This window comes from Pogoniulus pusillus, chromosome 13 (genome assembly GCF_015220805.1).
Source record: "Pogoniulus pusillus isolate bPogPus1 chromosome 13, bPogPus1.pri, whole genome shotgun sequence".
NCBI lineage: Eukaryota > Metazoa > Chordata > Aves > Piciformes > Lybiidae > Pogoniulus > Pogoniulus pusillus.
This window is the reverse complement of record NC_087276.1, coordinates 19,296,857-19,319,127: the sequence shown is the minus strand read 5'-3', so window position 1 is coordinate 19,319,127 and position 22,271 is coordinate 19,296,857. Positions and strand designations below refer to the sequence as shown.

At 52.6% G+C, this 22,271-nt stretch overlaps 1 protein-coding gene across 4 annotated transcripts; it reads right to left on the bottom strand.

The window, feature by feature from the left end:
• Nucleotides 1-6,432: 6,432 nt before the first annotated feature.
• Nucleotides 6,433-21,316, bottom strand: LOC135180649 (serine palmitoyltransferase small subunit B-like). Of its 4 annotated transcripts, none has more exons than XM_064153275.1 (2): nucleotides 21,186-21,316; nucleotides 6,433-8,511 (listed from the first exon to the last, which is right to left on the bottom strand). In XM_064153275.1, the coding sequence occupies exon 2, from the start codon at nucleotides 8,478-8,480 to the stop codon at nucleotides 8,238-8,240; it is 243 nt and encodes an 80-aa protein (XP_064009345.1). In that variant the 5' UTR covers nucleotides 8,481-8,511; nucleotides 21,186-21,316; the 3' UTR covers nucleotides 6,433-8,237. The 4 variants fall into 4 exon arrangements, with proteins under 4 accessions (XP_064009345.1, XP_064009346.1, XP_064009344.1 ...); XM_064153276.1 differs by lacking the exon at nucleotides 21,186-21,316 and adding an exon at nucleotides 21,050-21,112; XM_064153274.1 differs by lacking the exon at nucleotides 21,186-21,316 and adding an exon at nucleotides 20,975-21,086.
• Nucleotides 21,317-22,271: the final 955 nt, after the last annotated feature.

Genomic DNA, 22,271 nt, shown 5'->3' with positions numbered 1-22,271 from the left:
AGGGAGGTGGTGGAGTCTCCATCTCTGGAGGTGCTCCAGAAAGATGTGACCATGGCAGATGGGGACATGGCTTAGTGGACATGGTGGGGTTGGGTTGCTGGTTGGACTGGATGATCTCAGGGGGCTTTTCCATCCAAAACAACTTTATCATTCCATGTAGGTACACCTTGGCAGTGGTCTGATGCTGCCTGATTTCCTTAAGTTGTGCCTTCTGTAGTCATACCAGGAGAAATATCGGCCGGGGAAGGAAAAAGTTTTCCGCTGTGATGGAATCTGAGTATTCCTTACCTTGAGTGAAACCCCTGGCGTGGGCTGCACTTCCCCTGGGCAAGGCAGCAGGGACATGGAGCTGGCTGAGCCTGCTTGGTTTGCAGCACCTCTTTTCCCAGTGTTACTTCATAACTCCCTGAGTCTCTGCTGTCAGCAGGCGGGGAGTGTGTGTGAACTCGCAGCTCCTCTCCTGCAATGGGTGCAAGGCTGAGAGGAGCTTTCCTCTGCCAGCCTGCTGGGTGAGGCTGTTTGCTGTGCCTTGTCACCTCATCTTTAATTACCCTGCTGCAATCCCTTGCTGCTGTTACAGTGCCTGACTCTGAGCCTGGGCCCTGTTTGGTCTCCCGTACTTCATGGTGTACACTTTAGCTCTGCTACCTTTTCCTCCTCCTTTTTACTGTAACTGTCTCCACCTGATGAAGGTTCCTGGCATAGAACTCATCCTGGAAGATGACCTTGAAATAATGAAGTGATGAAGCAAAGGCAGGAGCTCTCAGGACCTCTTCTAGGGGGAGGTGTCCCTGCCTATGGTGGGGGGTTGGAACTAGATGATCTTTGAAGTCCCTTCCAACCACTCTATCATTCTATGATAAACTAATGGATCCAGCAGCCCAGCTGACAGTGTCTCTTCATGACCCTGACACAATCTGCCTTCTTCCCCTCCTCCCTCTTTGCTCAGTCAGGACCTGACCATTTCCATACAGATTTACTTCATTCTCCACGGTCTAGATGTTTCCACTCTCCTCTTTGTCCTGCTTCTTGGCTTTTTTTCTCTCTTGTTTGAGCAGGTCTCAGCAGTTGGATCCATGTTTTGATGCAGAGTCCTCCTGCATCTTTTTAGTTTTTAGTTCTAAACCTGTGCTAAAGTGTCTGCTGCCCTGTTTTGGGCTGGGCCAGAACCAGTTCTGCTCAGGGCTGGCACAGCCCAGCTCAGGCTCTGCTCACTCAGGCACTAGCTGAAACTCAGGGCAGCTTTGCACAGCCAGGGGCTGCTGCTAGCAGGGAGAGCTGATGAGCACAGCTCCTGCCAGGGGCCTGGGGGACACAAAGGCTCTGCCTGACACTTGCTGCTCTGCACACCAAGGGCACTGCCACAGCTTTGCTCCACCCTGGGGGGTAGGGAGGCAGAGGGGGCACCTATGGGGAAGAGCAGCCAGCACAGGTGAGCCTCAACTGCCCACCAAGGGATTGCAGCCCCTGGATGGCATCTTCAGCAGCAAGCTGAGGCATCCCCAGGCTCAAGCCTCTTCTTCCTTGGCTGTTGTTCCAGGACGACTCTGTCCCCCCTGCCTTCATAGAATCATAGATTCATAGAATCAACCAGGTTGGAAGAGACCTCCAAGATCAGCCAGTCCTACCTAGCACCCAGCCCTATCCAGTCAACTAGACCATGGCACTAAGTGCCTCATGCAGTCCTTGAACACCTCTGGGGATGGTAACTCCACCACCTCCCTGGGCAGCCCATTCCAATTCTGGTCACTCTCTCTGGGAAGAACTTCCTCCTAACATCCAGCCTAGACCTCCCCTGGCACAGCTTGAGTCTGTGTCCCCTTGTTCTGTTGCTTGTTACCTGGGAGAAGAGACCACCCCCCACCTGGCTACAACCTCCCTTCAGGTAGCTGTAGACAGCAATGAGGTCACCCCTGAGCCTCCCCTTGTCCAAGCTAAACAACTCCATCTCCCTCAGCCTCTCCTTATCCCATCCCTCTGTTCTTCAATCAAGCTCCAGAATCCAGCTTCTGAATCTGGTTCCCATCTGCTGCTGAGTGCAGGCTGAGACTTGCCCAGTGCCTGTTCCTAGCATCAGTGGTGCCAGTGGTGCCATCCTTGCCCTCAGGGGTTGGGTTCCATGTTGGTTTATGTCTTTGTCTCTATCCCATGGCATTGTTCTTCTTTCCATCCCAGCTGGGTTAGCTTCTTTCCCAGCCCATCTCCTTTCTTCTCTTTCTCTTCCCTTGGGAAAGGCAGAGGGTTTCCTGGAGTGCCTGTGGCACTCATCTGGTGGCCTGCCCAGCCCTGACCCCTGCCACAGCTGCTAGCTGAAGAGGACTATAGCTTATATCAGGCCACATGAAGCACTTTCTTCATTCTGTCTCTAGCTCAGAGTTTCTCATCCTAATCTAAAGGAGGCCCCACTTTGGGGCTCCCTGTGCTGAAACTCCAGCATCAGCAGAGTTTATCTGCTCTTAGCTGTCCTGATGCAACCACTACTGGAAGCAGCCTCTGAAATCAGGGTGGAGGAGCCACCAATGCTAAGAATGAAATCTGAGAGTTAATTCTTACCTCCACCCCTGCATCATTGCCTCCCAGCTAGGGAGTTTCCTTCTAAGTGGCCTGGAGACATTTTCATGACTTGGGCTCCTCAAATGAAAGCAAACCTTGCTTACTCTGGGGAATAACACTTGAAGGGCAGAACTGGTCAGGTCTTTATATGGTTTAGCCTGAGTTTTCCTTCCTGTCTGTGTGAACAGAGGGGAAATAGGAGTCCATTTCATTTCATCTCAAGAGTGGAGAACCTCAGGAACTTTGCTAGGCATCTGAGCTGCTTTGTCAGCTGGCAAGCACTGGCAGCTCACTGGACCTTCAATTTCCTGACATCTAGAGGAGGTTTATTTTGCCACATTTTGGCAGTTTCATGTCCCATGGTACCCTTGACTGCAACAGAGCTGCATCCCCAGCCTGTGCTGATAGCAGAAAGTCCCCAGCCCCACCTTTGGGGCCTGGCACGTGGACTTGTTGAACCCTATGAGATTCGCACAGGCTCACTTGTCAGATCCCTCTGAATGCCATCTCAGCCCTCAGGGCCTGTCACCTGCACCACTCAGCTTGGTGTCATTTGAGATGATGTGGCAGGAGTGCACGGAAAGAACATGGAAGTGCCCCTGCTGTAGATGTGGTGGCCATGCTGCTCCCTGCAGTCCCACCACTGAGGGCAAGGGCCCTGGCAAGCTGTTTTTTTATAGTCTTGCATGAAGGCTGCCTGGAGGGACTTCAGGAAGAACCTTCTGGAGGTTCATGGTCTGGTCAGGTGACTGTGCAGTGGGTAATGGATTTGGGAGGTGACCCATGAAATTGGGCAGGAAACCTTTATGGCAGGAGAAATGCTGGCTTTGATTACATGAAATTAAGAACATGAATTTTAAAGAGCAGGAGTAAGGTACTGAGCTCAGCCCCCACATGTCTCTGTGCTTCACAGACTCATTGAATGTCAGGTGCTGGAGGGACCTCGAAAGCTCATGCAGTCCAACCCCCCTGCCAGAGCAGGATCACCCAGAGCAGATCACACAGGAACACATCCAGATGGGATTTGAATGTCTCCAGAGAGGGACATTCCACAGCCTGTTCTAGGGTTCAGTCACCCTCACAGGAAAAAGATTTCCTCCTCATGTTTGCATGGAACTTCCTATGCCTTCATTTAATGAGGCATTTGTACTTTCAGGGTGAATGCTGCCCCTGAGTCATCCCCCTCCCTTCTGCTTTTGTTTAATTTCTCCCCCCCTGGATTATTGGTTCCCTTTTAATACCTTCCTTTCATTTGGGTTTTTGTAGATGTAAAAACTTCTAGCTGCTGTGCTCAGCCTGAGCTACAATTAGCTTAGGGAAATAATGGAGCAATTAACTCCAATTACCATGGAGTAATAATGAAGCTGGAGGAAAAAGTGCCCTGCCAAGGTGGTATATAAAGAGTCATTGTGCTTGGGAAAGAGTGAGTCCAGAGGAGGCCACAAAGATGATCCAAGGGCTGGAGCAGCTCTGCTGTGAGCACAGGCTGAGGGAGCTGGGCTTGTTCAGCCTGGAGAGGAGAATGCTCCAGGGGGACCTCAGAGTTGCCTGCCAGTGCCTGAAGGGATCCTGCAGGAAGGCTGCAGAGGGACTTTTGCTGAGCGTGTCTAGAGACAGGCCAGGGGGGAATGGTTTGGAGCTGAGGCAGAGCAGAGTTCCACTGGAGCTGAGGAAGAAGTTCTGCAGTTGAGGGTGTTGAGACTCTGGCACAGGCTGCCCAGGGAGGCTGTGGCTGCCTCCTTGCTGGGTGTGTTGCAGGCCAGGCTGGATGAGGCCTTGAGCAGCTGAGTCTAGTTGAGAGGTGTCCCTGGGCATGGTGGGGAGGTTGGAGCAGTTGATCTCTAAGGTCCCTTCCAGCCTGAGCCATTCTCTGATTTAAGATCATGGAGTCCAGATGCTAAAGCTCACACTCCAGCCCTCACCCTGCAGTTGGTGTCCATGTGCTGTGTGTACCAAGCTGCTGGTGCTGCTGGCAGCTCTGCCATACGTGTCCCTCATCCCAAGCCTTGTCACAGCGAACAGTGATGCTAGATTAGGGTGCCCAAACCCTCTCTTTCCATCCTGAATGAACAGCTTCATTCTCAGGGAAAAGTATTTCAAGAGCTGGAGCAGAGTTTTGCTAAGCACTGCTGTGGTCTCAAGTTGTCAAAAGCCAAAAGCTGTGTCTCACCTCCTCCTGGTGTCTCACCTCTTCTCTCTTCCACCTTCAGCCCTTCCTGCTTTCCTCTGCTATGTGCCAAAAATGTGCCAAACTTCAGAGTCTCCTGCTGGAACCCACTAATTCTGGGTATTAGTTAGCCAGAGTTATTACAGCTTCCCTGCTAGAAAGCAGTGAAAAGAGTTGTAAAAATCTCAAAAAGGCACTTTCAGCAGCCAAGTCTAGATGAGAGGCATCTCTGGCCATGGCAGGGAGGTTGAAGTAGATGATCTCTGAGATACCTTCCATCCTGAGCCACTCTATGTTCCAGCTGCCTCTTTCCTCCCTGCTGGGCTCCTCTTGCCCCTAGACTTTAACAATTAGTAAAGAAGCTGAAGAATGCAACACCACCAGCAGCAAAAAGTGTCTTCATGGAAAGAAAGCTGCAGGGACCCTCCCAAAGAGAAAGTGCTGCTGTTTTCTGCTTCTTCCAAGCACCCCTCATGGAGACAGCAGGGCTCATAAGGAAGTGCTGTAGAGGAGTCCCACCATGGGAGTGGAAATTCCCTCTTCCTGGACAGAGCTGTTTGCTTGTACTGTTTGCTTTCAGTTAAATGTTTAAATAGCAGCATTATCCTGGGGTGTGGGCTCCTCCAGATAGGAGACCTGCTCTTTACAGACCTCTAAGAAAGTGCTTTTCCTTCTACTCCTAAAGGTCAGCTGTGTCTGGCACAGGCTGCCTAGGGAGACTGTGGCTGCCTCCTGCCTGGGGGAATGTTCAAGGCCAGGCTGGATGAGGCCTTGAGCAGCTGAGTCTAGCTGAAAGGTGTCCCTTGGCATGGTGGGGAGGTTGGAGCAGATGAGCTCTGCGATCCCTTCCAGCCTGAGCCACTCTGTGATTCTATGCTCTTGGGAACAGGAGTGATGAGGAGAGGGCATGACCTCATCACATTAGCTCATTAGACAGTAAACACTTTAGAGGATAGGAGGTTGGGAAGTGGTTTTGGTTCAAACACCAACTTCTTATGGAGACATTTTCATTTTTTCACCTCCAGCACATGGCTTGCTCCTTTTATTCTCTTCTATAGGTTGCTGTTGTAGAAGCAGTGAGAGTAGTGAGACACTGGCACAGGTTGCCCAGGGAGGTTGTGGCTGCGCTCTCCATGGAGGTGCTCAAGGCCAGGTTGGATGAGGCCTTGAGCAATGTGGGCTGGTGGGAGGTGTCCCTGCCCGTGGCAAGGCCCTGGGATTGGATGATCTGAAATGTCCTTCCCAACCCAAACTCTTCTCTGAGTCACAGCAGAACTCTGAGACCATGTTCTGATTTCTTTGGACAGGCTGTTCAGCGTGGAGAAGGCTCCAGGAGACCTTAGAGCAGCCTTCCAGCACCTGAAGGAGCTCCAGGAGAGCTGTGGAAGGGGACTTTTGCCAAGAGATTGGAGTGATAGGACAAGTGGGAATGGGTTGAAGCTTGAGGAGGGCAGATTTAGTCTAAATATTAGAAGGGAACTCTTTACAGTGAACATGGGGAGATAATAGAACAGGCTGCCCAGGGAGGTTGTGGATGTCCCCTCCCAGGAAGTGTTCAAGGCCAGGTTGGATGAGGCCTTGAGCAACCTGGGCTGGTGGGAAGTGTCCCATGGCAGGGGGTTGGAACTGGATGACCTTGAAGGTCCCTTCCAACTCAAACCCTTCTATATTCCACAAAAACACAGAAAGAGCAGAGACTGGCACCAGAAATGTTGTTTCTGAAGAAGAAAACTTTTATTTTCTCTGGAAAAGCCCTGCAGATGCATGTTCAGATCTTTTCAACCTTCAAAACATGCCTGTGCTTCCAACTCAGCTGCCTTTTAAGCATGCAGGACCCCACTGCAGCTTGACAAAGAGGTTTAGATGCATCTTTACTCCTACAGCTGTGCAGACATCATTGAAAAGCTATTTCCATTTTGCACCTCTCCCTTCTATCAGCAGCAGCACCAGCTTTAAGATACATACACTGGAGAGCTGTGCTTCATGCTTTGGCTTTAACATCTGCTCTGGGTGTAGAGTGACAACCAAAGCCTTGTTCAAGAAGCTCCCCAAAGGCAGTCAAATGTCTTGGCTACCAAGGAGCTCTCTCCAAGCATGCTGACTTCCCTGCACTCAGGCAGATGTTGCTTCCACACTCCCAGTTCTAGATCTTCAGCCTCTGGTGCTTGCCCTGGTGAATGGGAGCAGGCAGAAGAGCTCTTGGTTTTCATCAGGAGTACACTGAAACAGAGCCAAGTCTGTTCCTGTCAGCTGCAGTGAACTGCAAGGCTCTTTCTAGGCTGGGTTTTTATCTTGGGTGGACCAGTTTTGATGGGGACAATCTTTTTAGCAGGGCCTGCTGGGACAGGACAAGGGTGATATATTTAACCTGAAAGGGAGATCCAGACTAAAGGAAAAAATGTTTTATGCTGGGGGTGGTGGCTGTCAGTGAGGGACCTGGGAGTTGTTCAGCCAGGGGGAAAGGAGCCTGAGAGACCTTCTGGCTCCATACAACTCCCTGAAAGGAGGCTGGAGCCAGATTGGGCTTAGTCTTCTCTCCCAAGGAACAAGTGACAGGGTGAGAGGCAACAGCCTCAGGTTGCATCAAGGGAGATTTAGTTTGGACATCACAGGATGTCAGAGGTTGGAAGGGGCCCAAAGAGGAACATCCATGAGGAACAAGTTCCTCCCCCAAAGGGTTGTCAGGCTGCCCAGGGCAGAGAAACTTTTTATGCTGAGGGTGCTGAGACCCTGGCACAGGTTGAACACAGAGATGGCAGAAGTCTATTCCCTAGAACCATTTCAGGTCAGGTTGGATGGGGCTGTGAGCAACCTGATCTACTTGAAGATGCCCCTGCTGACTAGGGGGGGGGGAGGGGGGAGTTGGACTAGGTAGCTTGAAAGGTCCCTTCCAACTGAAAGCATTCTGTGATTCTATGCTCATTCTGTGAATCTAAGCTCAGATGGGGCAATCTGGATGCAAAAAGTTGGCTTCACGTTCCTACTCCTGTTACTTTTGCTTCTAATTTCCTTCCCCATCCACCAAGAACCAGACATCAAGACCCAGTCAGCTACCAGCACTCAAAGCATGATGTGTTTTACTCCTCTTCTGATTTTCTCTAACCTGAGTCAAAACCATGATGCCTTTTGTCAAAGCACCCTCTTGGCAGAGCTTCTTTGTGTATCCTGAGCGTAGGACCTCTCCTCACAGCCATCACACAGAGCCTTTGCTGTTTCACACATGCCAGTGGGGTCAGATGAGGGTGCTGAAAGCAGAAGTTGGTTGAACATTGAGTAATTAGGTGGCATTCCAGGTGATGTGTTCCATATCACACAGCTAAAGCTGGGCTGTGCATCACTGCCCGGGGTCTGTGCAGGCAGCAGTCAGTGCTCAGCCATGCTGGAGGAGCAAGCCTGGTGCTGGAGGAGCAGGTGGGGTTGTCAGAGCAGCCAAGCAGCTGCCAGAGAGACACTCGAAGTTGGAGGAGCTGTTGCATTTCCCAAGCTGCCAGAGCTGCTGGCCACTGCTCAGGTGGGTTCAGTTCACCATGGAAACTGTGCCCTCGGGCTGGCCTCCAAGGATCTGGGAGAAGAACTCAAATGCCAGGCGGAGGTGGATGGGGACGAAGACGTAAGCTGTGTACACCACCATAGCGAAGACAGTCATGGTGATGGTGTGGAACATGGACCTCTCCCAGGGCTCCAGCACGTAGCTGCAGGTGATCAGGAGGTACTGGAAGTACAGCCAATAGATATAGTCCTTCACACGCTTCATATCCATCCTCAGCTTCCAGGGGTGTCAAGAAAGAGACCTGTAAGGACAGAGAGTCTGGATTACAGCTGCCACAGAGAGACTTGGGACTCAGTTGTGATGTGCTGACCATCATTGCCCAGGATCCCAGCATGATGGGGGCTGGAAGGGATCCCTGGGGATCACCCAGTCCAACCACCCTGCTGAAGCAGGGCACCCACAACAGCTTGCCCAGCAGCACAATGCCCAGGGGGAGTTAGAAGCTCTGCAGACAAGGACACTCCACCATCTCTCTGCACAGCCTGCTCCAGGCCTCCAGCACCCTCACACCAAACAAGTTCCTCCTCCTACTCAGGTGAAACCTCCTGGCTTCCAGTTTGTGCCTCTTGCCCCCTTGTCCTGTCCCTGGGCACCACCAACAAAAGCCTGAACCCAGCCTCTTGCCCCCCACAGCTCCTGCTGAGCATTGCTGAGATGCCCTCTGGGGCTGCTCTTCTTCAGGCTCTCAGCCTTTGCTCCTCACAGAGCTACTCTAGGCCCCTTAGCAGCTTTGTAGCTTGCACTGGACTCTCTCCAGTGGTTCCTTGCCCATCTTGAACTGGGGAACTCAGAACTAGATCCAGTCTTCCAGAGGTGGCCTCACTTGGGCAGAGTAGGGGAAGAGAAGAACCTCCCTTAACCTGCTGGCCACGCTCTTCTAAGTACACCCCAAAACGACCTCTGAGGTCAGCTCACAGTACAAAACACTGCAGCAGATTTTAGTCCTGATGGAAAACCTTCCAACAGGTCACTTGGTTCCAGTCTTGCCTAACATGCCAGGAACAAAGATGCTTAGACATGTCAGTCCCTGCAGCCTTGTGTTCACAGCCAGTTTAGGGCAAGAAATGTTTTACCTCAAGCAATGAATATTGAAGGCAGCAGTGGAACATTTGCAGCCTGTGATTAAAATAATGCTGGGCCACTGCTCTAGGGCAAATCTATTACAGTAAGCAGTGGTTTACTGCCTCTGGAAGCTGCCCAGCATCATTTGGAGGCATCTGGGTATGCAATGGAGAGAAGACAGGTTAGCAGTGGAAAGGATCCCTGCTTTGCTTCATCATAGCTCGACTCTGGTTGCTGATGTGTGAAATGCTTGCACTGCTAAGCACATGCACCTCCGTGGATCACATTTCTCCTCCTTTCTTCCTTCAGATCGCCAGAAGTGGCAGTTCAGCACCCTGCAAATGGAGCACCCTGCCAGGCAAGCTTACACCTGGAGGGACTGGAAGGTGAGGTTTTGCCTCTCCTTCTTTAGGAGGCAAACAAGTGCACAGTGCAACAGCTGTGGGCTCTGCCTGAGCCTGGCTGACCCTCTGGCTGCCCTGGCACTCCCGGGGCCTTTCAAACACTGTTGGTACAAAAAGGAAAAACCTTTTCCCTGGGAGGGTGCTGGAGCCTGGAGCAGGCTGCCCAGAGAGGTTGTGGAGTCTCCTTCTCTGAAGGCTTTCCAGACTCACCTGGATATGTTCCTGTGTGGCCTGCCCTGGGTGATCCTACTTTGGCAGCATTTGGACTGGATGATCTCTGGAGGTCCCTCCCAGCCCCTCCCATGCTGTGATTCTGTGATTGTTCAGGAAGGGGCTGACTGCCCCTTCTGCTGCCCACCCTGTACCCATATGCTGAATCTTCACCTGCAGTTTTCTCCTTCCATCCCTCAGGTTCCCATTCAGACCTCTTCACATGTGCTTCCCCAGCTCTCAAGAACCCCATGCATGCAATCCTTTTGCTGGCAACCAGTGCAGTGAAACTGCAACCACTGGGCATTAAAACAGGGCAAGGGAGGTCTGGTTGAGTTAGATTTGTGTGCAGAAAAATTTCTCTACTTCTCCTATCACCTTCCCAGCCTTTCCTTTCCACCAGCCCCTCTGATTTTGTGTTCTCCAATCATCAGTATCTTCACTACCACATTTCCCCCCTCTCCTTCTCCCAAAGTTGTTTATTTCCTTCACTTCTGTCATCCTCCCATTTTGCAGGCCTTGCAATGGTTTTAAGGGGTGGATCAGTATCACTTCATTACTGCCATAGAATGGCTCCAGCTGGAAGGGACCTCAGAGCTCATCTGCTCCAACCTCCACACTGTGCTTAAAGACATATCTCAGCTAGATTCAACTGCTCAAGGCCTCATCCAGCCTGGCCTTCAACACCCCCAGCAAGGAGGCAGCCACAGCCTCCCTGGGCAGCCTGTGCCAGACTCTTACCACCCTCACACTGAAGAACTTCTTCCTCAGCTCCAGTGCAACCCTGCTCTGCCTCAGCTCCAAACCATTCCCCCTTGCCCTGTCTCTTGACACGCTCAGCAAAAGTCTCTCTGCAGCCTTCCTGCAGGATCCCTTCAGCTATTGTCAGGCAGCTCTAAGGTCCCCTTGGAGTCTCCTCTCCAGGCTGCACACCCCCAGCTTCCTCAGCCTGTGCCAACAGCAGAGCTGCTCCATCACTTGCATCATCTTTGTGGTCTCCTCTGGCCTCTCTCCAGCAGCTCTGTGTCCTTTTGCTGGGGACACCAGAGCTGGAGGCAGGATTGGAGGTGAGGTCTGAGCAGAGCAGATCCAAGGAGTAGAATCCCCTCTCTTGCCCTGCTGCCCACCCTCCACTGGCTTGCAGCCCAGCACGTAGCTGCCTGCTTTGTCTTTGCTGTGACAGCTTTATTGGCAAGGGTGCAGGCTGGGGACAAAGGCTCCCACTGCTTTCTGTCCTGGTATGAATGGAAGTCAGTTCCTCTGAGATCACTTATTTTAAGAGACAGTTAAAGAGAGGCCTTAGAACCTTGTAAATATGGCAGACCCTGCAATACAAATGGCACAGCTGGCAGACTGGGACTCACTGGGAGCCAACAGTGCCTCTATTTATACCTGCTGCAGACAGAGCTGCATTTTTCACTGGAGAGGTTAAGGCCTTTGCTGTACAATGGGAAGGAAAATGAGAAGGGCCTTCTCAGACTTCCCAGGAGGATAGTGCTGACACTGGGGTTGTTCCTGTGTTTGGGAATCTCATACCTCTCTTGGTAAAGATCTGCCCAGCCTGCCTTGCCACCTGGAGGAACTGCAAAGCTGCAGCATTTCAGGTGTGCTGCTGGGGGTGTTTAAGGCTGCAAGGTTATCAGAAGGGTGCTGCAGCAGCTGTGAGGGGAGAAGTGCCAACCTGATAGGCTGGTGCTGCCCAGAGTGGCACAGAATGTCAGGGGCTAGAAGGGACCTCAGATGATAATCCAGTCCAATCCCCCTGCCAAAATAGGCTCACATAGGAACTCATCCAGGTAGGTCTTGAATATTTCCAGAGTGGGAGACTCCACAACCCCCTGGGCAGCCTATTCCAGGGTTCTGTCACCCTCACAGGGAAAAAAAATTCCTCCTTCTGTTTCCATGAAACTTCCTATACCTCAGCATCCACCATTATCCTTTGTTCTGTCAGTGAGCATCACCCAGCAGAGCCTGGCTCCAGCCTCTGGGCACTCACCCTGCACACATTGATCACTATGAATGAGGGCAGCCCTCAGGCTCCTCCTCTCCAAGCAGCACAGCCCCAGCTCCCTCAGGCTCACTTCCTAAGGAAGATTTTCCACTGCTTTCAGCATCCAGCAGGACCCCCAGGTCCTTTTCCCCTTCACTGTCTTCCAGCAGGTCAGTCCCCAGGTTATACTGGTCCATGGGGTTGTTGTTGCCCAGATGCCAGACTCTTCCCTTGCCCCTGTGGCATTTCATTCAATTTCTCCCCTGTCAATACAGTGCTCGTAAAGAGAAAAAAGTACCCCAGGCTGATTTTGCTGGTATCAGACCTGCCAAGAGTCTGCCAAGCTGCAGACTCACCACTATCACTTACCAACCACTGCTACTTTGGAGGGACACATGAATAAAGTATGAAGTAATTAAAACAAGGAGCTGACCTTCTGGCACATACCAAAGCCCTTGTTCCACTTGCCACTCAGCTCTGTCACTGAACCCTAGCAGCCAGTCTGTGCCTCTTGGGTTCCTCCAGCCCATGGCATAGGGGCATATTCCCATCCCCAGGCACTCCACTCCTCCCTTGGAAGGCAGGATGTCTTGGCACAGAGCCTCTGTGGTCTCCAAATGAATGATAAAGGCTGAGATAAGTAAAAGGCAAATTACAGCCTCTCTCCTCACCACTAACATACTCCATTGCCTCCCATCTGCCTGCAAGCTTCCTCTGTGAGCAGGATTGCCTTGGAAGTGCAGCAGACACAGCTTGGGATAATGTAGTTCTAGATGCATAATTGATAAAAGGGAAACATAGGAGGGAAGAAGAGAGGAAAAAAGCCATCTGAAGGCAGCTGCACAGTCAGCAAGTCCCCACTGTGACACAGATCTCTTTTCTGAAGCTACTTCATCTGCATTCATTTAGAGCTGCTTTCAAGCATAAGCAATGCCCAAAGCCCCACAGCTCCTGATCTGGGGCAGCCTCACCACCAGGCCCACTGACTGGCAGCAGTAATCAGACCAGCAGGCAGCAGAGAGCAGACAAACAGAAACCTGTGAAGAGACAAATCCTCTATATTAAACAGGACGCAGAGGCATGGAATGCTTTGGCTGGAAGGGACCTCTCAAGCTCAACCAGTCCAACCCCCCTGCAGTCAGCAGGGACACCCCCAACTGGAGCAGGTTGCTGACAGCCCCAGCCAACCTGACCTGCAATGATTGCAGGGATGGGGCTTCTGCCACCTCTCCGGGCAACCCGGGACAGACTCTCAACACCCTCTAATGCGAAAAACTTCAGGAGTTAAATTCTCCTACTGACTCCTCAGGTTTTTGGTTTCTGATCAGGCTTGGAGGGAAGTGCTGATATGATCTGAATGAGGCATCTCAAATCCTGCCTCCAGTTCTGGTGTCCCCGGCAAAAGGACTGGAGAGAGGCCAGAGGCAGTCACAAAGATGATCCAAGTGATGGAGCAGCTCTGCTGTGAGCACAGGCTGAGGAAGCTGGACTTGTTCAGCCTGGAGAGAAGGCTTCAGGGGGACCTTAGAGTTACCTGCCAATAGCTGAAGGGATCCTGCAGCCAGGAAGGCTGCAGAGAGACCTTTACTGAGGGTGTCTAGAGACCGGCCAACAGTGACCCGTTTGGAGCTGAGGCAGAGCAGGGTTGCACTGGAGCTGAGGAAGTTGTTCTTCAGTATGAGGGTGGTGAGAGTCTGGCACAGGCTGCCCAGGGAGGCTGCAGCTGCCTTCTTGCTGGGGGTGTTGAAGGCCAGGCTGGATGAGGCCTTGAGCAGCTGCATCTAGCTGAGAGGTGTCCCTGGACATGGTTTGGAGGTTGGAGCAGATGAGCTCTGAGGTCCCTTCCAGCTGGAGTCATTCTGCAACTTGAAGAGCTCAGCTGGGTTGTGCAATCACCTTCCTGTGCAGTGGCCATGGGACAATTCCAACCAGCTATGATTAAAATGAACACAATTCAGATTATTTCCAGCAACTTCCCCCTCCAAGCCAAAAGAACAAAAACCAACCCAAAACTCCAACAAAACACCCGAAGAGAACCCTTTAAAGCAGCTTTTGTTGCTTTAAGAGGCAACTTGATTTCCTTGCTTGTTGACACTTGCCTCTGATTAGGGCAGCTGAGAATATAAATCATCCTCCCCCAAGTAATAGTAAATGTCAGGTTTCATTTAACAGCAGGCTTGATCTTAACAAAAGAAATCTTTACCAATGACCTTAGTTCTCAGTGTTAGAGCTACTATGTGGAGCTCTCACCTGAGGAGATGCTAATGTCAGGTTCTTTACTCATTTATCTTTGAGGAGCAAGGTGTTGGGGGCTTAGCTCACCTCCAGCACCCTGAAGATATCACAGGTGTCTTAAAATGCACTTACTGGGAAATTCCTGTGGATAGAAACCTTCCTACAGGGGAACTGGGCTAGACTGGTTCCCAAAGAATGCTTGACAAACATCCTCAGCAGGAGCTCCTCACACAGAGAAAAGAGATTTCCAGCCTGTGTTCAGGACCAGATAAGCTTAACTAGGGTGGAGAAAAAACAAACCTTGGAGCTGGAGATAGCCCCATGAGTATTAAACAGGTTGGCTCTGATGCCAAGAGTGATGCCACCTTAAGCCAGGTGTAATGAATGGGGTAAGAAAGAAAAGCAAGCAATCAGTCAATTCATACCCCAAATCCTGGGCTGCATCCAGAGCAGGGAGAGCAGCAGCACAGGGAGGGGATTCTGCCCCCTCTGCTCTGACCCCACCTGCAGCACTGCCTCCAGTTCTGGTGCCCACAGCACAAGAGGGGATGGAACTGATAGAGTAGGTCCCAAGGAGGCCACAAAGATGATCAGAGGACTGGAGAACCTCCCTTATGGGGACAGCCTGGGAGAGTTGGGGCTGGTCAGCCTGGAGAAGAGAAGGCTCTGGGGAGACCTTAGAGCAGCCTGACAGTACCTGAAGGGGCTGCAGGAGAGTTGGGGAGGGACTTTTGACAAGGGCTGAGAGTGACAGCATGAGGGGCAATGGATTGAAGCTTGAGGAGAGCAGATTAAGACTGGAGAGGAGGAAGAAATTCTTTCCAGTGAGGGTGGTGAGACACTGGCACAGGTTGCCCAGGGAGGCTGTGGCTGCTCCCTCCCTGGAGGTGTTCAAGGCCAGGCTGGATGAGGCTTTGAGCAACATGCTTCTGGCGGGGGGGTGGCACTGGATGCTCTGGAGGGTCCCTTCGAACCCAAACCCTTCTCTGAATTTGAGTTGCAGCAGAACTCTGGTGCCATGTTCTGATTTCTTTGTACAGACACCAACTATCTCAGTTCAGTGCATAAGCAGTGAATGCCAGGTACTGTGGCCCAGGAAGAGCTCAGGAACAGGCAGCAGCTTGAACTGTGTAGAGAATCCAAACCTCAGCAGCTCCTTGGGATGCTGTTTCATGCTGTTTCCCTCCTGCAGCTCTGCTGCTCAGTGGCTGTGACCATGAGCTCAGCCTCACAGCTGCCTGTTAGCTGCTGAGAAGCAGAACCCTCAGGCCATGCTTTGCTCACAGTCGGTGTTTAAGTGTAGCCTGAAGCTTGTTTTCAGAGGGAGGTGACAGCGAAGAACGTAACAGACAACGGCAGCAGTAATTCCAGCACAGTCACAGACTGCCAGGCTGGGAGGGATGGCAAGGATCCTCTGCTCCAACCTTTCTGGCTGATGGTACAGCAGAAATGAGCTGGCTCAGCACCCTGGCAGGCCGAGTTTTGAACTGCTCAGTGGAGGGAACTCCTCTGCTTCCTTGGGAGATTATTCCCATGCCCAACTGTTCTCACAGGGAAACGTTTTCTTCTGGAGTCCAAGCAGGATCTCCCCAGCAGTAACTTATCCCCATCAGCTCTTGTCTTTTCCATGGGACTCCTTGTACAGAGTCTCCACCTTCCTGGCAGCCACCCTTTATTTCCTGCTCCATGGCAATAAGGTCTGCCCTCAGCCTTCTCCTCCAGGCTGAACAAACCCAGCTCGCAACTCTCTGGTAGCTCCCAGCAGAAATAGCAATTAGGCACCAGTAGAAATGTCTTTAGACAGAGATTTTTAACAAGCAACCTCCTTCCTCTTAACCTGGAGTGAAAGTACCCAGCAGCAGCAAGGCCATCTCTGCTTTCTCCCCCTCAGCATCCACCCCGCTGACTCAGCACACACTCGGCCATACATCAGCGTGCTACAGACAGACACTGTGGAGGTACCTGCTTTGGCCACCATCTCTGCCACACCAGGATGAGGTTCAGAGCTGGTAAGGTTTTATTGCTGTACATGACTCAGATAGTTGGCACGTGGCTGAATGTGGCTTGACTGCCTCTGGGTTTTATTTTTCCTTTCTGGAGAACAAATCTTCCAGGAGTGGAAAAATACTTGAAGAGTGAACATCTCCTATGAACCAAGGCTGAGGGACTTGGGCCTTTCTAGCCTAGAGAGGAGCAGATTGAGGGGGGGATCTTAGCAATGCTCATCAATACTTCAAGGGTGGGAGTCAGAAGGATGGGGCCAGGCTTTGTTCAGTGGTGCCCAGAGACAGAACAAGGAGCAATGGGCACAAACCTGAATGTAGGAAGGTCCACCTAAACATGAGGAGGAGCTTCTTTACTTTGAGGGTGGTGGAGCAGTGGAGCAGACTGCCCAGAGAGCTTGTGGAGACTCTGATGCAGACATTCCAAACTCACCTGGACATCATCCTGCGCAACCTGCTCTAGGCGACCATGCTCTGGCTTGAACTAGAGGATCTCCAAAGGTGAAGGTGGAGCCCAGGGCTTTGTCCCCCAAAACCAGTCTTGGCACAAATTGCCTGGGGAACACAGCCTGACTTCCACCTTACTACAACTTCCCTTCAGGTAGCTATAGAGTGTGATAAGGTCCCCTCTGAGTCTCCTTTTCTCCAGGCTGACCACTCCCAGTTTCCTCAGCCTCTCATCATCAACCTGTGGAGAGCTTCCAACCCCCCTGGGCATTGTGCTGCTGTGCAAGCTGCTGTGGGTGCCCTGCTTTAGCAGAGGGGTTGGACTGGATGATCTCCAGAGGTCCCTTCCAACCCCCACCATGCTGGGACTCCGTGAAGGAGAAGGTGCAGCTTGGCTATGACAACGTTCTTAGAGCAGCTCTGTCCCATTTTCTTCCCAGGCCAAATTAATATTTCAGAGACTGTTCTGCTCTCCCCTGCTCTGAAGTTTCCTCACTCACTTGCTTACATAAGCAACTGCTGATGGTTTATGACAAACCCTTTCCTCTCCAGCTCTCTCTGGGCAAACCGTGTTCTGGGCTCCAGGTCCTCCCCTTGTGACAGGACTTGGAGCAGAACTTAGGCAATCAGCTCTGCTGGAGAGGACAAGTAAATTGGTGAGGTGTGGTTTGGAGCACAGCTGATGCCCAGAAGACCCCAAAGTTGCAACTAGAGACCAGCACCAGGCTTAAATTGCAAACACTTAAAAATGGAGAGCTCCTGAAGAACTGTCCCAGGAGGTATCTTAGAGGGGTTTGAGCTCTGTTTTTCACAGAATCATTTGGGTTGGAAAAGCCCTCTAGGATCATCCAGTCCAACCATCCACCCAACACCACCATACCCACAAAACAGTGGCCCCAAGTGCCATGGCCACATGGTTCTTGAACACTTCACAGATGGTGACTCCACCACCAAGCTGGGCAGCCTGTGCTAAACCCTGATCACTCTGGCAGCAGAGAAATTGTTCCTTATCTCCAGCCTGAACCTCCCTGGCACAATTCCAGGCCATTTCCTCTCCTCCTATCACCTGATACTAGGGAGAAGAGACCAACCTCCACCTGGCTGCAGCCTCCTCTCAGGGAGGTGTAGAGAGTAATGAGATCTGCCCTCAGCCTTCTTTTTCCCACGCTAACACTCCCAGCTCCCTCAGCTGCTCCTCCCCAGCCCTGTTCCCCAGACTCTTCCCCAGCTTTGTTGCCCTCCTCTGGACACACTTCAGCCCCTCAATGTCCTTCTTGGAGTGAGAAGCCCAAAACTGAACCAAATATTTGAGGTGTGGCCTCACCAGTGCCCCGTCCAGGGGTGCCAAGCTTCAGCTCCTGCAAGAATGTCCAGGTTAGGGACATCATCCTGAGCTCTCAAGGGAGCTTAAGCCTTTACGGTTCAGAAGGTTGTGCAAACATCACTCCATGAGCAGCATAGTTGAGATGTTTGGTCTCTACCATAAAATTTGCTTTCAGCTGTAGCTCTTATTTAATTCTGACTCCTTTGGCCTGCTCTGAGTCACCTGTGAGGCAGCCGAAGCTGGCAGCTGCTCTCAGGGATGTGCAATCTGAGCAGGGCAGTGCTGTCAGAGTTATGACAGGCATCGAGGGGAAAACAGGTACCAAACTCTTGTGCAAGGGCATCTATCTCCTTTGAGGTGTAATGAAAGGAAGCAGTGTTGCACCATGCCAGTTACTGCTTTAGAAGACAAAAAGGAAAACTACCTGAGATCCTTGCAAGAAGAAATGAAAAGGCAGATACTAACGTTTTTCACACAAACTGCTTTGACTTCCCTCACAGGCCACTCAGCAGCTTTGAGCACAGAACAGCCTTCAGAGGTGGGGAAAGCAAAACCTCCTTTCTGTTTGTGGAGGGGGACCACGAGAAATACTCCTGTGTGGCAGCAGGGCGAGGCAAGGCTCCTCAAAGTTGCACCATGCCACTAGGCTGATGTCTCCTGACAACAGGTAGGCACTGGGTTATGTTGGGCTTAACTGGAGCAGGTGGCTCAGATGTTCTCCTCCTCTTCTAACACTGCCCTAGCAAGGCCACATCTGGACTATTATGTCCAGTTCTGGGCTCCCCAGTTCAAGATGGGCAGGGATATACTGGAAGGAGTCCAGCAGAGGCTACAAGGAGGATGAAGGGCCTGGAGCTTCTCTGTGAGGAGGAAAGGCTGAGAGTCTGCAGAAGAGAAGGCCCAGAGGGCACCCTATGAACGTTTATACATATCTGAGGGGTGGGCGCCAGGAAGAAGGGGCCAGGCTCTTTCCAGTGGTGCCCTGTGACAGCACCTGGGGCAACAGGCACAAACTGGAGCCCAGGAAATTCCACCTCAACATGAGGTGGAATTCAACCCTCTGTACTGTGAGGGTGCTGGAGCCCTGGAGCAGGCTGCCCAGAGAGGCTGTGGAGTCTTCTTCTCTGGAGATTTTTCAAGACCCACCTGGATGTGTCCCTGTGTGACCTGTCCTGAGTGACCCTGCAGGGGAGTTGGATTGGATCTCCAAAGGTCCCTTCCAACCCTACCATTCTGTGACTGTATGGCATGGGTGAGGAGAAAAGAGGAGGTCTCCAGAGTGACCTGCTAATACCTTATCCCAGCTGCTTTGCACATACCTATATACACAGAGGAAGCAGTGGGAGCAGAGAAGTGAGCATGGGGCAGGGTGAGTGGTTCCCTTCCTCAGACACAGCCAAGCACCGTGCCACAGCCCAACTTTGTGAGCTTCTCTCCTCCTGGGGTGCTGGTTTGTGAAATAACCACTCAGGTCCAGATCAGGAGCACAGCCAGGCTCAAAGAACACAACTGCCACCCAGTGCAAACCAGCTCAGCAGAACATGGGACAAAGCATCCACTGCTCTGTGCTGTCAGCCCCCTGGAGCACCGCATCACATGTCCTGGAGACCTTTTGGGCACAGGGGCGATGGAGCAAGTATTCCTGCAGCTCTCAGCTGCTCTCCAGGCACCCTTGCACCACATCTACCATTACTGCTGGATGAAGAATGTGATGCCCTCTGCAGATCTCCCCATCTCGCTGCCAAAACCACATCAGCTAGAAGCCAGTCCAAGGACCTGCAGAATTGCTTTCCAGACACAGATCCTGGTGCCTCACTCATGATAGTCATTAGCAGAAGATAAAGAAGCATCTGAGTTCCTAAAGCATGCTAAAATACCCTGTCCCCAAAGCACACTAAGTGGAGGAGTAGCAGTTATTGCAGAGGTTCTCCTCTCTACTATCCCAACCCCACTTAGACAACACAGAGGTCTGCTTGCACCTACTTCACACTAAAAATTCCTTGAGGCAACCAACAACTAAGACAAGCCAAGCAGCAGAAATCTGCCAACAATGACTGTTGCCACCACACTGCTACGAGGAGCAACTTCACCTTCCCTCCTCCACCACACCTCACCTATCTCATCCTTTTAACTTTTGGCTTAGTTTTGAAGCCGTTGCCAAGTTAAACCATCTTCCTGATAGCTGCACCAGCAACCCCACCTGGAAAGCTCTGCAAGTCTGTATCATGGAACCATTTTGTTTGGAAAAGACCTTTAAGATCATTGAGTCCAACCATTCTCTAACTACCAATCCTGCTGCTAAGCTGTGGCCCTCAGCACCACATCTCTGCCTCTTTGAAACACCTCCAGGGATAGGGATTCAGCCACCTCCCTGGGCAGCCTGTGCTAGTTGTTGAGAAAACATTTCAGTGAAGAGATTTCTTCTCACATCTAACTTAGACCTCCCCTGGTACAAATTGATGCCATTTCCTCTCGTCTTTGTCACTGGAGAGGAGAGACCAACCCCCAGCCTTTTTTCAGGGAGCTGCAGAGAGACAGAAGGTCTACCCTCAGCCCCTCCAGGCTGAACAGCCCCAGCTCCCTCAGCTGCTCCTCCCCAGCCCTGTTTTCCAGACCCTTCCCCAGCTTCGTTGCCCTTCTCTGGACCTGCTTCAGCCCCTCAATGTCCTTCTTGGGGCGAGGAGCCTAAACCTGAACCCAGGGCTCAAGGTGCAGCCTCAGCAGAGGTGAGCAGAGCCTCTGCAGACTGCAGCTCTACAGCAACAAGTCCAGAGGGACCTTGCTGGAGGCTGCAGGTCCCCCTGCCGTGCCACCGGCCAGCAGCATCCCTTGGGGAAGGCTGGCAGGAGGCTTCGTTGCTGCCGTCCCTCCTCCAAGGCCTTCACTCCAGCGCCTCTCCCCCAGCTGCTACCCAAGGTCGCCGTCCCCTCGCTGCGGACAAGCCCCGGGACGATGCCCTTGGGCGAGCCGAGCCAGGGGCTGCCCGCCGGGGACCCGCCCGGCCAAACGGGGACGCGCACCGCCCTCACCTCCGCTCCGCAGCTCTCCGCGCACCGCCGCAGCCCAGCCCGGCACCGTCCGCTGCGCCGCGTTTAAATACCCACCGCCCGCTCCGCTCCGCTCCGCGCCCCGCCGGGGCCGCTCCCGCCCGCTCCGCCCCGCTCCGCCCCGCGCCGCTGCCGCAGCCGCAGCCACTGTTGCCGGGCCGGGGCTGGCGGCGGGACCCGGGCTGGCTGTCACCTGGGGGCGGCTGCCGCTGCGGGCTGGCTGTCACCTGCCAGCCTGGCGCCCTCCGAGCTGTCTGCGGCTTCCCCGCGATGCTGCGGTAGAGGTAGCATCCGTGCGATGCTCTTGCGTAACGCTCTCGGTCGGCTGCGGGATGCGGGGACACCGAGTGCTGAGTCCTGCCCCTGAGCCACGACAACCCCATGAGCGCTCCAGGCGTGGGGCAGAGTGTCTGGAAACTGCCCGATGGAAGAGGGCTTGCAGAGGTTGGGTGACGGCAGCTGGGATGAGTCAGGGTGTGCCCAGGTGGCCAAGAAGGGCACTAGCAGCCTGGCGAGGATAAGGAAATGCTATGGCCAGCAGGGCCAGGGCAGGGATTGTCCCCCTGGACTGGGCATTGCTGAGTCTGCACCTCGAATCCTGGGTTCAGTTTTGGGCTCCTCATTCCAAGAAGGACATTGAGGGCCTGGAGCAGGTCCAGAGAAGGACATCAAAGCTGGGGAAGGATCTGGAGAACAGGGCTGTAGAGGAGCAGCTGAGGGAGCTGTGGGGGGTTCAGCCTGGAGAAAAGGAGGCTGAGAGCAGACCTTCTGGCTCTCTGCAACTCCCTGAAGGGAGGTTGGAGTCAAGTGGGAGTTGGTCTCTTCTTCGTAGTAACAAACAATTGGACAAGAGAAAATGACTTCAAGTTGCACCAGAGGAGGTTTAGGTTGGATGTTAGGAGCAATTTTGTCATTAAAAGAGTGATCAGGGATTGGCACAGGCTGCCCAAGGCAGTGGTAGAGTCACTATCCCTGTAGCTCTTAAAAAAACACGTGGCCATGGCACTTGGGGACGTGGTTTAGTGGCCATGGTGGCGAAGGGTTGGTGGTTGGACTGGATCTTAGAGAGCTTTTCCAGTCTTAAGGATTCTGTGATTGTCCGAGGCTCGGGGGAACCCTCCCCAGGACATCTGGAGCCAGCCTGGCTTGCCATTGGGGTTAACACTTTTATTGCACAGACATCTTGTGATTTATCAGCCTGTTGCCTGGTTCACAACACATCTGGGGAAGGCACTGGGGTGCTGGCAGCTGCTAGGGAGCTTCCCAGCTCAGACAGGAA

Excerpts from the sequence above, each read along its gene's own strand:
- LOC135180649 (XM_064153275.1), bottom strand. The coding sequence starts at position 8,480 with ATGGATATGAAGCGTGTGAAGGACTATATCTATTGGCTGTACTTCCAG.